Source organism: Plectropomus leopardus, chromosome 14 (genome assembly GCF_008729295.1).
Source record: "Plectropomus leopardus isolate mb chromosome 14, YSFRI_Pleo_2.0, whole genome shotgun sequence".
Classification (NCBI taxonomy): domain Eukaryota; kingdom Metazoa; phylum Chordata; class Actinopteri; order Perciformes; family Serranidae; genus Plectropomus; species Plectropomus leopardus.
The window spans coordinates 26,128,715-26,146,679 of NC_056476.1; the positions used below are offsets into that span (position 1 = coordinate 26,128,715).

The 17,965-nt window shown below is 39.0% G+C and overlaps 2 protein-coding genes across 7 annotated transcripts in view; one reads left to right on the top strand and one right to left on the bottom strand.

Moving 5' to 3' along the window:
• Nucleotides 1–8,765: 8,765 nt before the first annotated feature.
• Nucleotides 8,766–10,847, top strand: LOC121954102 (insulinoma-associated protein 2). The gene has a single exon (XM_042501435.1). The coding sequence runs from the start codon at nt 8,797–8,799 to the stop codon at nt 10,774–10,776; it is 1,980 nt and encodes a 659-aa protein (XP_042357369.1). The 5' UTR covers nt 8,766–8,796; the 3' UTR covers nt 10,777–10,847.
• A 2,704-nt stretch (nt 10,848–13,551) lies between these two features.
• The window catches only part of ralgapa1 (Ral GTPase activating protein catalytic subunit alpha 1), an 86,594-nt gene continuing 82,180 nt past the window's right edge, over nt 13,552–17,965 (bottom strand). For 5 of the 6 annotated variants that reach the window (XM_042500307.1, XM_042500306.1, XM_042500310.1 and 2 more), the window contains one exon: nt 13,552–16,656. In XM_042500307.1, coding sequence (XP_042356241.1) covers nt 16,511–16,656 — 146 coding nt within the window. In that variant the 3' untranslated portion in view covers nt 13,552–16,510. The remainder of the gene's footprint in view (nt 16,657–17,965) is intronic. The other variant, XM_042500308.1, reaches the window with a different exon arrangement.

A 17,965-nucleotide genomic window follows, 5' to 3' on the forward strand; every position in this document is an offset into this window, starting at 1 on the left:
ATTTTTCAACATGCTATTTATGACTTTTTTGCCCTTTTTTGGCCCTTTTTTCAACATGCTATGCTATGGCGCATGGCTCTACGAGCTATAATAAGTGGTTTTCCGAAATTTTTGGGACAGGTCAAAATTTGAGATTTTTCGCCATACTATACTATGCGGTTTTTTGACCATTTTTTCAACATGCTTGATAATGACTTTTTGGCCTTTTTTGGGCCCTTTTTTCAACATGCGATGCTATGGCACAGCTCTATGAGTTATAATAAGGTGTTTTTAGCATTTTTTTTGGACAGGTCAAAATTTGAGATTTTTCGCCATACTATACTATGCGGTTTTTCGTCATTTTTTCAACATGCTATATTATGACTTTTTTGCCCTGTTTTGGCCCTTTTTTCAACATGCTATGCTATGGCATGGCTCTACGAGCTATAATAAGTGGTTTTCAGGCATTTTGTGGACAGGTCCAAATTTGAGATTTTTCGCCATACTATACTATGCGGTTTTTGATCAGTTTTTCAACATGCTATATTATGACTTTTTTGCCCTTTTTTGGCCCTTTTTTCAACATGCTATGCTATGGCATGGCTGTACGAGCTACAATAAGTGGTTTTCAGGCATTTTTTGGACATGTCAAAATTTGAGATTTTTCGCCATACGGCATGCTATATTAGGACTTTTTGCCCTTTTTTGGCCTTTTTTTCAACATGCTATGCTATGGTGCGGCTGTACGAGTGATAATAAGTGGATTTTTGGGCATGTTTTGGACAGGTGAAGATTTTAGATTTTTCGCCATATACTATGCGGTTTTTGACCATTTTTTCAACATGCTATATTAGGACTTTTTGACCTGCTAAAATTATGATGTTTTTTTTTTCCTTTTTTTGGCTTTTATTTCCACTTTGTACACTATGGCACGTCTCTACAAGTTATAGTATGTTATTTATAGCCATATTTTGTCATTTTAAAATTCGATATTTTTCCTTATACTATAGTATGTTGTTTTCTGCGATTTTTTAACATGCTAAATTATGTCGTTTTTGGCCTCTTTTGGCTTTACTTTCCACTTTATACTCTACAAGCAATAATAGGTAATTTTCAGCCATTTTTTAAACATATCAAAATTTGACATCTTAACATACATAATCACTATGGCGCTTTTGGCTGTTTTTTCGACATTTCAAAATTTGCCATTTTTCAACAAACTTTACCATAGCGTTTTCTGCCATTTTTTCGACATGCTAAATGACGACTTTTTTGGCTTTTGTTGGTTTTTATTTCCACTTTGTACACTAAGTCTCTACTAGATAAACTATGTTGTTTTCATCCATTTTTTGACAAGTCAGAATTCGTCATTTTTTGACATGCAAAATTATATGGTTTATGGCCTTTATTGGGTTTTATTTCCACTTTGTACTCTTCAAGCAATAATAGGTAATTTTTATCAATTTTTTTGACATGCTACATTATAATGTTATTGGTCGTTTCTCCAACAATTTATACTTCGACGTTTCCTGACATGCTATTTCATGTGGTTTTCAACTGTTTTTTGGACATGTCATATTTTGACATTTCTCATCATACTATACGATGAAGTCTTCAGTAATTTTTGAGCAACATACTATAATGTGACGTTTTTGATCATGTTTGAGTGATATACTATAGTATGACGTTTTCAATTATTTTTGAGCGACATACATAGTATGAGGTTTTGAAGATTTTTAATCAACATAGTATACTATGACATTTTTGGTGAATTTGGAGTGATATACTATACTATGACGTTTTTGATGATTTTTGAGTGACAAACTGTACAATGAAGTTTTTGATGATCTTTCAGCAACATACCATACTATCATATTTTCGATGATTTTTGAAATACACACTATAGTATGATGTCTGTGATTAGTTTTGAGCAACATACTACAGTATGACGTTTTTGATGATTTTTGAGGGACATACTTTACTATGATGTTTTTGATGATTTTTGAGCTACAAACTATACTATGAAGTCTTTGATGATTTTTTAACAAAATACTACACTATGACGTTTTGATGCTTTTTGAGCAAGTTTTTGAATGACGTTTCTGATTATTTTTGAGTGACAGTATACTATGGCGTTACTGATGATTTTTGAGCAACATAGTAAAGTATGATGTTTTGATAATTTTGAGTGACATGTTTCTGAATGATGTTTGTGACATTTTTGTTGTTTTTGATTATTTTTGAGCGACATTCTCTACTACAGGGGTGTTTTATCGCGTGATTTATCATCCTCTCACATTTAATTGAGCCCCTCCTTGGCGGCAAAAGGACCAAATATCAACAAATAGCCACAGTATGGCACTCAAGGACTTTAAAATCACCAAAATCAACCCAAAGTCATTTTCATTCTATAAATATATTTCTTCATAGTTATAACACAATTTACCTGTGAATCCTTATCCTGGCTGCTGGTGCTGCAGCCTGGTCTCTGTGCTGACCATTGCATGCTGCCTTCCCCCTGCTCTGTCAATTGCAAAAATACAGATAAAAAATATATATAAACTGCAAAGCAAACATTTTAAATATAACTGAGAATATTTGTTGTGAAATAGCTGTGGAAATGAATCTCAAAGTCACTCTTATGCTATAGATAGCATAAGAGTCAGCCAGTTATAATCTCTCCTCACTTGTAAAGCCTCTCACCTTTCACAATAAAAGACCTAGACAGAAACACAGCATCACAGCTCAACAGAGGGAACTCATTTACACACAGAGGATGTGGTGAGCTGATCAACATATTTAATACTTTTACTTCAGATTTTGCCCTGGCCTCTTCTCTAAATTATTATCTCAATTAAATTTCCTGAAATAAATGTGTATATGAGGGGGAAAAGGTGATTTATTATTTTAGCTTATAAAAAATATGCTTGGTTGGTAGATTTTTGTTCTACCTGCCAAGCTGGCTGCTGATTCAAAAAGGTACATTTAGCGAAAATTATCAACAGACCACAGCAGTACTAAACTTACACGGGTTTTTTTTTTGTTTTTTTTTTAAGTGAATGCAAGGTTGTTTTTTTCCTCTTCCTGGTTTGTTTGCTGTACAATATTTGTGGTACGTTAGACAAAAAAACCGACCGCTCGGGGCAGCGCTGCCACCGCAGGTCTCAACTGCGTCATGTGATCACAACACAGCGCGTATATGCGGCTGCCTATTCATGGTGCGTTTGTAGACCGCTCGGAAAAACGAGGTACGACATGTTACAAATGAATTGAACGGTTGGAAAAAGTGCGGAGGACAGAGGACACAGATGCGGGGAGTGCAGGGGACATATCCCACGCATACCCAAGCGCGTATCCCGCGTCTGCTAAACAGAATCATTCTGTTGTGGCATGGTTTTCTGGATGCACTGCCTGGTCTGACGAGCCAACAAAGAAGCTTCAAACAATCATTTTGGGGTCCTAAGACTCTGTACCACTAGATGGCGACAAATGTCCACTTTATTGAGATATAATTGACCTTAGCAGTCACACAACCAGTGTTGGGAAGGTTACTTTTAAAAAGTAAGAAGTTATAGATATATTTTAGATTTTAGATTTATAGAAAATCTAAAAATAAATAAATAAAAAAAAATTATGTGACTATTTAAATTACTCCATCAAAGTAATGCTACTTATTATACTTGAGTTTTGAGTACTTCTTTCTAACAAATGTTTTAAACAGGGCAACAAAGCTGGAAAGACTTTAAAGTGCATGGATGTTTCTCAAACCTATTTCAAATGTTTTGCTGACTTGCATTTTCCAAAGATATGCCAAAAGAAGACATTTCTGCACTGCTAAAAGATGCAAAGCAACAGAATGAAGACACAATTTCATATGTAACCCCTTAATAACTTTTCTTAGTTACTGTATCTGATTACAGTTACATTTATTTTCTTATTGAATTACTGTTACTAGTTATGTCTAGCTACTTACTCCCCAACACGCCACAAAACACACCAAAGATGTATCTTCTGACTATGATGATAAAGTCTGAGTCTAGAACACAAGACTAATAAATTGACTTGGATGATTTCTGTGTTTATTGTCACATTACTTCAGAGCTGATCAACAAGCTGATGGCAATTTGACATTTGACACAAAATTAAACCTCTTTCTAATGTTACATTCATCATAAACTCAAGTCCTAAAACTAAACAACCATTTTATCAATTTGACTGGTTAACTGGATTTCATTTTTTCTATCAGGCTGTGCACACACACAGACGCAATGTAAAAACACAATTGCCATCAGTCCTGGTTAAGATGTAAACTGCATGTAAACACAGACAGGCAGCTCAGCTGTATCACACTGCAGTACTGAAAGGCTTGTGACTGAGAAGCACAGATCAATAGAGTCATTTTCAGCAGTCTGGAGGATTATCCACCTCACTGCCCTCTGATGCGATGCAAACTGCAAACTACACACACACACACACACACACACACACACACACACACACACACACACACACACACACACACGTCCTCCTGCCAACAGCCTCCTGTGGATCCATATTTTTACAGGACATTGACTGAGAACATTTACCCTGTCTTTTAAACTACTGAGAGCTGTCTGCTCTCTGGCGTCCTTCCCTACACCGGTCTGTCATGTTATTGCTAGAATATGCACTTTTAATATTTTAAACTCATAGCAGTGTCTCCTCTTTTGTGTTAGTCATCAATACACAGTAGTACGATTCAAAATGTTCTATGAACATCATTATAAGACGCATATCATCAGTGAATTCTATCAATGCTCAGAAATAAAATATAGATTTTTTTTTGTTGTTGTTGGATAAATTATTAATATAGTAATTACAAAGTCAACTATTACTCAAGTAATAATAATAGTAATCAGGTGCATTTTCAATCCTCTGGATACATTTTTTGCTGAAAAAATGAACAGACTTAAAACTTTGCTGTATTAGATAACACAGAAGTTGACAAGGTTTTACTTTGGGGACATGCTTTGCAGCTGACAAAAGGTAATAAATCACAATATATTGCAATATCTTATATCCTGACTTTTTGTATCATTAAAATATTGTATAATGGATCCTCTCGTGATTTTAACCCCTGCCAGGTAAAGTAATGTAGTGTGAAATAAATGACAATTTTGACTTTTAGTTCAAAATGAGAGCAAGTAAAAATTATAAGAAAGAAAAATCATAATTTTGAATTAGTTTCTTTTTGTTTTGACCAGTGGTGTCAGTAGGCCAGAGCGTCTAAGGCTTCAGCCCTGATTGTTTTACAAATAGCCCTAGATCTAAGTACATTGTCTATATAAGGGTTGCAAATCCCAAGCATTCTCCTTAAGTGATTATTTGCAAAATTAACCATCGATTCATTGATTAATCTTTTTTTTTTTTTGCTAAGCATTTGCTTTTTTCAATCAATATCAAATGTTCTTTTTCTCCTCAATCAAAACCCATAACAGCATATTGCACATTCTTTGACAGCATAGCCTATCAATTGATCGATTAAATTTCACGGTCCAATAAATACTTAATGAGTAATTGATAGTCGATTAATTGTTATCCTCCCCACTCTATATAAATCTTTTTTTTAAATGGCTTCATAATAATTTAAAAAAGCCCTAGATCTAATAATCGGTCGCTCTGTTCATGGGACTAGAATAAATGTACTTACATCCAACCACTGTTAATAAATACATACATTTGACTATTTTTCCAACTCAGCAGATTTTTAATAGCATTTGTGAAGTATCATGTACTTCATACTAATTACTAACTACTACTAATATTGTTCACATCACAATACATAACTAATTTGAAAAATAAATACATGAGTAAATAAGGTACCAGAGAGCATTAAAAGAGCTTGTTTATCAAAAACAAACAAATAAATCTTGGATAGGGATCCTCCTGAACCCCCTGAGGTCTGGGTAAAGCCCCCAATACAAGAAACGCCCCTTGTTTTCTTTCTTTTTTTTTTTTTTTTTAGTAATTTCTAACATTTTATCTTTTTTTCTGCCAGAAAGGAGCTTCAGACAATAAAATGTAGGATGAATTGTTTGGAATGAAACCGAATGAGGCTACAAAAATGAGGCCTCGGCCATTTTTGTTCACTGTTCAGGTCAATAAAGCCTGAGTCTGGGTCAAGGTTTCCTCTCTATGGGAAACATTAGCTGACAATTATAGTGAAAACAACCAAACTGAAGCTCCAGAAAGCATGGTGCTTAATTAGTTTTTAGTGCTGGACTGGCCAGCACCCCTCTCGTTTCTATTCTCATTTCTAGTCCCCAGGCGGCCCTCGTCAAGCCAGAAGCCCGACCCTCGAGCTTGTTCTCACGCTCATCCGCCTTGATTGATTTCCAGGGAGCGACGCCGGCTGGCCTGAGCCCACTGGCCGGGCTATGGACCGCCTGGCCCGGGCGGAGGGGCCGGCCAAGCCCGGGGGGGTGGGGGGCTACGGATGGATAGATAGATGAATCTCCGTCCGATCTCTTATCAGCCAGAGCAGCTTCTAGTGGGGGGACGCGTGTGAATAGCCCCTACACACACACACGCACACGCACACGCACACACACACACACACACACACACACACACACACACACACACACACACACACACACCACTGTCATTCTGTTCTGTTAGGGAGATAACGCCACGGACGCGCACATGTAAACACACACAGCGGAGGGAAAGCTATGCCCGAGGTATTCCCACCGCCGACAACAAAGACACAGATAATCAGACTCTTCAGCAGGATAGAAACGGTCATTAGTACTCTTAAAAAGATACGATCTGTATCTACGTCACCGTGGGTGCTTTTCTAATTATTACACTGACTCCAACACACATCTGATCAGGTTTTCTTCTTCAACATTGTCTATATACATTTGCATGTTCACCGGTGACAGATGAAGGCACATCAGCTCATAGAAATAAGACAAAGTGGTATAGAGTCAGTGTGGGAACAGCAGTGATATGTTATTTCACCCACTGCAGGCTTATAAAAATGACTCTAAAACTAAATGCTACAAAACAAAGCTAAATTCTACTGAATAGAATAAACACTAATCACAATAATACTTAAATTGTTTGATGTGAAACTGGGGTGTGAAAAACAAGTTGTTTCTTTATGGAAAATATGAAAGAAAAAAACTGCAGCTCTCAAAAAGTGAGCATTTTATGTCAGGAAGAACCGGTTAAACCACAATATGACAGAGGACGAATCAGAGACCCAAAGGCCATAGCCATGGAATAAACATTTTGGGGAGGACCAACAAATACATGTCCATCAACTGCACATGCCTATTTGCATCATCATGGAAAATGCACACATGGTACATTAATACCGTGCTGAACCGCAAAATAATTAACACAACCAATATTCCTGATTTTACTTAGAAAAATCTAAGAAACTGATTGCCTTGAAAAATGTAAGTAAATATAACTATTCCCCTTGAAGTGTGTTTACTTGATATCTAAGTGTACTTTAAATTTAGCACAATTTGCTCAACATTGTGAAGTTATTACCTCTTGAAGATGACAAATTTAATCAATCTTTCTAAAATTTAGCAACTTCAGTAAACCAAGTTTACTGTGCTATATATCTGTATTCTGCTGGTTGCAAACTAGTCAATCATATTAGCATTTTCTTAAACGTGATAACAAAACAGAACTCACAGATAAGTCTCAAGTTAGACTAACCTGGTTTACTGAAGTTGCTAACAGAGAAAACACGATTCTTTCACTTGTCAAGTTCAAATTGCAGTTGGGGCCAGCTCCAGCCATTTTGGTGCCCTGGGTGAGATCAGCAAGTCCATGATGATGACCATGATAATGATTTTAGACAATACCCACAGTTTAACAGAACTCACCTGCTTCAGGTTGTGTGTCATCGGAGGTAGGTGGTGTGCTGGATTTGGCGATGCTGGTGGTGGGTGTGGCAGCACCTGCAGCTGGATTCAAACATACACATACAGTTACACCACTGCACTCAGTCTGTTGTGCGGTTCATATAAAGCTGGCACTGTGCAAATAAACTTTATTTAATTTGACTAAGACCTGCATTTAGTAACAAGGTTTAACAATAACAATAACAGTAATAGTAATAATGGTAACATTGCAGTTAATCAGAGACCACAAATAACTGGATGAGCTTACATGCTGCAGAAAGAGGTGTAGAAGGCTCTTCTCCAGCAGCTGCTGGGGGCTTCTGCGTGAATTTCCAGGGTTCATCTGAACAGTTATAGAGTGCACAAGCAAAAAAAAAACATGCAGCAGACAGAGTGGGACAAACAACTGCTGCAGTGCATAAGAAACTTCACAAAATTAAGTAAAAACGGCAGAAGGTCGATTACATTTAACACTTCAGTATAAAGTAAATATAAATGACGACTAATTGTTATAGTTACTTCCCTTTTTCGAGTTATATTTTAAGTAAGATCAATTTTACAGTGTGTTGGGACCTTTAACGGACATGGGAACAAAGATTTAAAAACTTAGATGACAGTAATTGTTGACAGACACATCATTTGCCTGGACAAAAACGAATTAAAGTGTGTAATGTGTGTGTGGGCGCGCGAGTGTATGAGACCGCGTCACAGATAACCTACTATTGTGCCTCTGTCTCTCTCTCGTGCTCTCATCACACCTGCGCGCGCGCCTCTCTCCCTCTCTCTCTCTCCCTCGCTCTCTCTCTCTCTTCGCCACTTCAAAGCTCTACTTGAAAGTGGGCTCGAGTCAAGAGTTGTTGTTCTTTCCGCCTGGTGGTGCCACGCGCCGAGCATCATCGTCATCATCACCATGCCTCGAGGATTCTTGGTGAAGAGAAACCGGCGATGTTCGGCGTCATACCGCTCTCGAAATAACAGTAACAACAAACCGGTAACGTATGACAGCGACAGGAACAACTGTGACAACTTTGAAGAGACAAAACCGGAGGCGGCGAAGGAGAACAATGTGTTGAACGTTTTCTCTTTTGAACGGTCGGACGGACTACCTCCGGTGTCCCGTGAAGACTCCGCTGGTGTCAGAGAGCCGTGGAGCCCGCACGTGGAATCAGCGTTGGAGGCAGAGGCTGACCGGCGCGCGCAATTACCGGAGACCGAGGAGCAGGTGAGCGAGGTGGACGTTTTGACTCCCGATAGTGATTTCTCCTGCTTCCTCCCACCTCCCCCTATACCGCCACGCGACCTGACACTAACAGACTCCTGCAGCCCCGTTAAACCAGTCGGCACGAGACTGCTGGAACACCACGAGGACGGAGAGAAGCAGCCGCTTTTCCCCGGTCAGTGCCTGACATCATCTCCTGTGTCGGAGTTACCGGAGCTTCCGTTCCTGGTGAGCTCCACGCCGACATCGGTGTCCGCGTCTATCGAGAGGCTCCTCGCGGGCAGCAGCCACCACGCGCCGTCTTACAATAATAAATATGACCCGAATATGGGTCACGCGCACCTGTTCCCGCCGCTGACACTGATGAACCAGGAACACGCGGCGAGGAAACGCTCCTTCCTCGAGCAGGATCAACGCTTGAACAGCAACAGACACAACAAGCAGCACGTGGGAAACCCGACAAAGAAGCCCAAAATCAACCGGAAGCTTAACTTCGAGGATGAGGTCACGACTTCGCCGGTTTTGGGTCTGCGGATCAAGAAGGAGAGCCCCGAGCTGAGGAGGCAGCGCGAGAAATCGTCCGTTATGAGCGGAAATCAGCCGCTGGGAGAGTTCATCTGTCAACTGTGTAAAGAGGAGTACCCCGACCCGTTCTCCCTCGCGCAGCACAAGTGCTCCCGCATAGTGCGCGTGGAGTACCGGTGTCCCGAGTGCGACAAAGTCTTCAGCTGTCCCGCTAACTTGGCATCCCATCGCCGCTGGCACAAACCGCGTCCGGTAAATAACCAAGCAGGAGAGACTCAGACAAACAAGAGCCAGCCGTTAAAAGAGGCGCGAGGGCTCATTCAGCACGAGAGGCAGCCGGTGGAGATGGAGGGCAAAGAGAACGAGCTACTGCGCATCAACACTAATCAGCACCACGGAGCGCTGGACAGCTCCCGCATCAGGCGCGAGCAGTCCCTGCTGCTGCTCCACGACCGCTCGCGGGACGGCCCCGACAGTGACAGCCTCGCGCCTCCTCACTATGACTCCCCGCTTCATTACCGGAACCCGGTGGAGAGCTGTTTAGACCTGCAGCAGGTGAGAGCAGCGGACAGTCCTCCCTCGAGCCTCCTTCTATTAAACCCAGACGAGCGCGCGGACCTGCCGCAGCAGCAGCGACCGTCACTCCCGCACCCCTCTCTACCGTTCGTCCAGTCCTTACCGGAGGACGAAGTGTATGAGTGCAGATACTGCGGGAAGAAATTCCGCCGACAAGCGTATCTGAGAAAACACCTGGCCGCGCACGAGATGACACCGCACGCATCTCCGCCCCCAGCATCATATGGCCAGGCGCGCGAGAGCAGTGGAGGACAGAGCCAGGTGTTTCTGTGTCACCTGTGCGGCGCGCGCTTCCCGTCAGTTGAAATCAGAGATAAACACCGTCTGTGGCACGCGATGAGGGACGAGTTACTGGCGGGAACTCTGGGAGGAGGACTCAGACCGGACGTGTTCCACGCGCAAGGAGACGAGAGCGGCAAAGGGGAGTGCGGACAGCAGCAGCAAATCTACACGTGCAAGCACTGTCCGTCCACATTCTTCAGCTCCCCGGGGCTCGCTAGACACATTAGCAAATCTCATCCCAACGAGAACCGGCAGGTCATGCTACTGCAGATGACCGTGCGACCGTAAAACGCGCGCGAGACACGGACAGAGTCAAACAAGCCAACAGAAAATTTGGAAAAATGATCATTGTTATTATTTACGGGGAACCTATTATCAGTCTATTTGTTGTTTTAATTAACATTGAGTACACAATTTATGAAACTAAGGTTCTATTATTAACTGGGCATGTTTTATTCAGCTGTGGTCAAAAAGCAAAAAGGTTATCATTATGTGTCACAGGATGGATTGCGGTTGAGTCACTGTGCCCTTTTTTAAAGGTCAGTAAGGATCTCGACTTCTTTGTTGTTGCACAAAGATAAACTTACACTAAACAAAACCCTGCTTTCTCTTTGAAATTAGACAATAAATATGAGTCAGTTAAACTGGAACTGTCCATGGTGCTGAAACTTAATAAACAACCTACTGGGACATGAATAAACCTCAACCGCTGTCCAGTGTCCTGACAACACAAGTGGATTTCTGCAATCCTTCACAGGTTATTCAGTCTTAATAACAAACAGAATCTTAACAGTACCATAACAGGTGGAACTATACTGCTTTTATAGAAAAAAAGTGTTATAAACCTCTGAGATTTTTAAAATGACAGAAAGTGACAATTTAAAGTGACCCTTAAAAGGGCTATTTCTTCTGTCAAAAACATTAGGGCAAAACACATGATTTTATATCTTATCAGTATTCAAGTTGTTGTTGCAGAGGATACAGTCAGTGATACAATCATAAGTCACACATTGTTTCTGTATAATGTTATTCTCATATAGAGAATATTTTCTTTGCCCCATCTATACTGGCACAGCTGTGATCTTTTTTTTTCCAGCTTCAGCACTCTATAAATGATTTGACATTTAATCAAAGTAACTCAGCTGTTAATAGTGAACATTCAAAAGACGGACGAACTAGAGTTTGACAGAAAGGGCATTTTGATTATGACTAATTACAGTATGAGAAGGCAATTTTACACTGATCAATGGTTTTCACAACTTTCTCCACATATGGCAGACATTTAAAGTCAAGGTCAACATATTTCTGCGGCAAAGTAATCAGATTATACTGCAGCTCAGAGAGAGTCTAGTGTGTTACATTACCTACTGGCGTAATATGTAGTGACCTGTAATTACATTTAGAAAGTGACCTCTCTCACCCCAAGAACTGGAGACAGAATCAATGCCCTAACTGTATCTCAAAGACTATTTCATGTACAGTGAATAATAATAATAATAAAAAAGATAAAACAAAAGGAAAATCATCAAGCAGACCATAATATGCCTTTTATAGTAAATAAATGTGCCACTAAAGTTCTCAGCTATAAAATATTTTCATACAGAAATGGAACATTTAGCGTTGCTCGTAAAAGAAAATGTCTTTGTCTTTATTGATTATATATTATTGTTGGAATATTTGCTAAATGCCTTCATGATGCTAAAAATGTAATTGTGGTTCTATGAAGCCTATACAGTACTATTTTGATATGTTTGAAGTTGAATGTGAAATTTATTCTAAATTACTGTCAATAAATGTTAATACAGTACGGTCAATGAAGAGTCCCAGTTTGTCCCTGACAAACATAACATATGCATGGGTTGGCAATCAAGTGGTACGAATCATTTATTGTCAAATTCCATCATCGCACATCCACGCTCTCCGTGTCCAAAAGAGACATTACATGTTTACATACTACAGGTCTGACAGTAACATAGTTGGAGGAGTATGTGTGTGAGTGTGTATGTGTGTGTTGTTGTGATACAGCTGTTATATGATCAACACATGCAGTTAGTACTGAACTGGGGTCATGCAGTATGTACAGTCAGTAGTTACATCAGCTTTGTCGTCTGGACAACAGCTGAACCCGTATCCATCACAGCCCTCACGCTCAGAGCATCCGTCAACACAGGCACTGAAGTTTCAAATTTTATAAACGAAGGGCTGTTTCTGCTGTTAATTTAGGGTTTCTATACATTTTGGTTGCTGCCAAGCAAGGTTTTTAAACTAAAGTCCAACATTTGAATTCAGTCCAGTTGAGTGAGTTCATTGCAACACTGAAACCCTTCGGAGCATTTACATTCTGTAAAACTTATGTGTAATTTCCCATTTTTCCCATGGGACTATATAGGCAGCACACAATTCCGGTAATCACAAGGCGCCACTGGTATTTTAACCCAAACATGGAAAAAGGAGTGTAAGGTAGTGGGCCACACTGTAAAATCTGAAAAGCTGATTTGACTTTAAAAATAAATTTACGACACAAACTGCCTTAAAAATGTAACTCAACATAACTATTGGTCTTAATTTCTGTTTACTTTATATCTAATTGTTATGTTAACTTAAATTTTAGTTATATGCACTTAAATAGTTAAGTTGTTGCAATTTGAAAATATTAAGTTTAAGCAAATCAATCTTTGCATTTTAGCAGCACAGTAAACCAAGTTTACTGTTATATATCTGTATCCTGCTAGTTAAAAAAAATCATTCATATTTGTATATTCTTTAACATGTCAACAAATATTTAATGCAACTTAGAAATGACAAAGAAACTACCTTGTTCTTTTCAAGTGTTTGCAACTTCAGTAAACTAAGTTAGTTTGACTTAACTTGATCATGATTAAGAGGATTCTGCCACTGATGAAGTTTGGAGATCAGCGAGTTTTGGGTTGTTAACATGTTTGAGTGATATGATTGACTTGTTTGCAAACAGCAAAATACAGACAGATAGCACTGTAAACTTGGTTTACTGAAGTTACTTAGAAAGACTGATTTAATTAAGCTTGTCATTTTTAAGTTGCAACAACTTCACAAAATTGAGCAAATACAACTAAATCTTAAGTAAACTTAAAAATTATATATATATATAGTCATATTTACTTCCCCTTTTCAAGGTAATTGGTTTCCTATATTATTTTAAGTAAGATCAACTTGTCAGATTTTACATTGCAGGATCAGGTTGTCAAAGTGTTTACAGGATGTAAGCGAGTGAATCGAGACGCAGTCGGTGACTCACAGGAGGTCTACATACAGCATGTACAGATCATTCCCAGAGTGCAGCGGGGCTACAAAACCACAAGTCGCCACCATCCAATGGTGCTTCAAACTCAGCAATAATAACTGTAACAGCAATAATTAAATTAGAGGGACAACTCAGCTGAATTCAAATATTCACATACAAAGTAACACAACATGGATTTGACCTCACTTTACACTGATTAACAATTTCAACCCCACAGAGGGGTAAAAAAAAAAAAAGATTTCATAATGATAATAACAATCCCTTTTCTCTCTACAGAGAATCTATGGCTGAAATCAAACAGTAACAGAAAACGCAGTCATGAATACACTTTCTTCAAGCAGTGGAGCATGATGCAAAACCTTTCAGCTCAGACCTGTATTTCTTAAATAAAGACCTTTATGTATTTATGTTTCCTTTCCTAAGGACAGGGAAAAGGGAGTTAATGGAGACGCGCGGCAAACAAGCCAGCGTGTAAACTAAATGGAAGAACGTTTAATCCTGATAAGCCCCGGAGAAACACAGCTGTGACCGTTTGTGAAGAAAAACCTGAAGTACATAAACGATGTGATCCAATCTGAAACCTTGTCAGTTTTATCTGAGCGCTGTAAAAAACAACAAAAAACCCCAACAATTTGTTTAACTTTAAAAAAAATGATGCGTGGGCTACCTTAAATTTTTAAGTTGACTAAATTGAAGGCAAGTTGAATCACAAAAAAATCACCTTGTCTTCTTAAATTCAGTGGACATTAAATTTTGAGGCAGCCTAACTGTTTAAAGTTAAAACCTTTTTTTACAGTGAGCTGAGCTGACAAAGTGCTAAAATGAAGAGGTTGAATACACAAATGGTAGTGTTGAATTTTCTGGATTGTAATTACATGCGGATCCCCTCCATCCAGAACTGGAACTGAGGATGAGTCTAAATTTAAGAGCAGAGTAAAAGAAGACAAAAAAAAAAAAAAAGAAGCAGCACAAACCATCATATCTAAGTGAAAAGTTGACGTTTCTCCTTTCTGTCCCTCTTTGGCCTTGCTTCTACAGCATCTCTCTTTTATACACTTTGTTTTTCCTCCTTCTGCCACCGCTACCATGTTGAAAATTATAGTCCATAACTAAACCTGCCACAAAAGACTCATTTAGCAATATGTCAAAGGTGAAAAACGAGGAAAAAACTGACAGCCTGAAACTTCCTCAATCTGGCTGTGTTAACAAGGTTTCAGGTATCAACAGTACAGAAAAGCACTAAAATGAAATTACCTTTAGATTCCTAGAGAATGAAGTGCAAACTGGTTATGAAAAGCATAAAATCTTGTAGTGTCAACCCATTTTAAGCGGATATGTGGTCTTAATTTAAACCACAGTTTGGCTTTGGCAGCTATTCTCACATTACAGTATATACACAACAAGCCTCCTCACACTGTACATATCCTTATAGATATTCATATATCTACTATATATATATATATTTATACTCATACATATATAGATATACAGAATATAGAGTCGATAAAGAAAAGCTGTGGTTCCATTGCATCAGATGACGGAGTGACATTGAACTTAAAAATACAGCAACATTCTTGTTCGGGTCAAAACACAATTTACAGTCAATTTAAAAAATAAAACAAAAAGAAAAACAAAGAAAATAAATGAAATGAACATCAGTGCTTGTCCACATTTTACAGCATGAGCACAAAAAACGAAACTTTATGTAACAAGTGCTTCCTCTTTGATCAGTTTCTCTATTCATTTTCTAGAAAGCGCTTCTCTCTCCTGTACTTTCCATCCTTACTTTAACACTGACTCTCACACCGCTTTACTCAAACGGTCCGCTTTCAGTCCCACAAGTTCAAGCATGGATTTTCTTCTGGATTCAAACGGAACATTTTTGGCTTGAGAGCATACCCACGACTAAAGTTTTTGTTTTATTGTTAGCAAACAATTACTATTTACATTTTATGAGGACTGAAACTGACCTCTGCTTTTATCTTTTTATCAGCCTAATTCAGTACTCAGAGCAAAAATAGACCTTATCTTGCTTCTCCATGCAGCACTACAGATGCAATCACTCTGAATTCATCCTTTTTATATCAAAACTCATGATTCTGTCTGTACACACACGGACCGACTATAGTACAAATATACAGATTTCCCAAAGCATCCATTGTCCAACCTCTGCTATTATTCCTCTTTGTTCTGCAGTTTGATATCATTGAACGCGCTCTCTGAAAAAGGACAGTGTATAATGTGGCACACTTAAGCTTTTTACAGTCCCGGTTACACTGGAGTTTTCTAACATGGCACAGATTAAATGAACTAATACTGCGCTGCTAAGGCTGCACTTCTACCGTGGCAAAGATCAGCATGCTGCAGCGCTGGGTTCTGAGGGGGTTCTTTTAGAGCAAAGCCAAGGATAAATGCAGCAGCTGTGAGCAATTCAAAACAAACTTACAGTGTAATATAGTCCACAAAATACTATTACGGGTGTTTTTGAGAATACAACTTTGTGACAAAGCATTCTGCTGAAGTTCTACTGACAGCCCTGATGGTTACGCTCATTCCTGAGAACACCACCCACCACGCGTCCTGCTGGAAATAAGTATCTAAGTGAATTTCTCCACAACAGTATATTTATTTTCTGTGTCATGTTTAATTTACTGTACTTTTAAGTGCAATTGTTGACCAAATTTACTCTGGAGAAAAACTTTTGTTTGATCATTGTGACATGGTCTGTGTAATTTAGAGATCTTAAGTCTTATTGGCCGATCCAGAGGAGCGCCGCAGCTTCATGGACATGCGGCTCTTGCTAGTCCGAGGGGACATGGGGGACGCCGAGTCGCTCCCGGCCTCCCCAAGAGCCGGACTTTCTCCCCGAAGAATCTCTAGGCAGGAGCCTGAGGAGGAGGGGGGTGGAGGAGGAGGCGGGGACCGGATGGGGGTGAGGGGGCAAGTGAAGAGGATCAGGATGGATTGATGGAGGATGAAGGGATAAAGGAGAGGAGAGAGGAGGCAAATAAGAGAATGAAAAGGAAGAAGGGACAACAAGAAAATTACATCACGCTCCACGATGTTCTACTGAGCCAGACTGCAAACTCCTACAGACACACAGACAGGACAGACAGAGCGATGGACACAGGCAGACTCAGACAGACAGACTAGAAAAACAGGCAATATACAAGCTCTATGTGTATATACTGGGTTTGTTTAAATCCTTAACACTCCTACACTGACTTGCATCCTAGAAAAACAGATTTTCTGTTTTAATGTGTTTCTTCCTTGTGAGGACCTCTGAGACTAAATGTGGAATTAACATTGATAAACTTGTTTTGACATCAGATCTTTAACGCCTACATTTTGAGATATATATATATATAAATGTATATACACACATATACAGCACTGTGCAAACGTCTTAGACCACTCTGAATTTTATTTTAGCAAGGTTATAGTGACATAGATATTTATTTCTCAATAGTCTCTCTACTAAATTTCCACCAGTATACAGTATTAAAAATGCAAATATTTCAGAATAAAACAACCTCATCAGCCTTAAGTTGCAAATATTTACTGTGACCTCCTTTTCCACTTAGCATGTCTTGAACTCTGTTAGTCAGACAATATGAGATTTACAATAATAATCTTCTGGTGTATTTACACCAGGTAGCATTAAAGACATGTCCAAAGCTCAATATTGATTATTTGAGCTACCTTTTATTATGGTTGTATGATTTCATGTTTCACACTAAATATTGACTTGAGTCAGAAGAAGCTGTTTTGTTTGGACTTTTTTGCTGTTTTAAAACATTGTACATGTTCTCTGTATTCTTTGTATCTTTATAAACAGACTAAGCAATTAGTTGTCTGTGCTTAGCCATGTTTCTTATCCAATCCATCTTATCTTTCTCTTTGTGTTCTGGGGGATGGGTGGACCAGGAGAGGGGGGTTGGTTCATATGTTTTTTTTTTTGTTGTTTTTTTTAATGTTTTTAAGTTGTATAGCACTTTGTGCTACATTAAATGTATGAAAAGCGCTCTATAAATAACATTTGATTTGATTTTGATTTGAAGCAATAAATGTATATATTATGTCCTCATTATAACTTTCTCAAAGAAAAAATCTATGGTGGCCTAAGATTGTGGCACAATACTGTATATATACACATATATGATGCAGAGGCACGATATGATTGACAAGTGTTTTAAT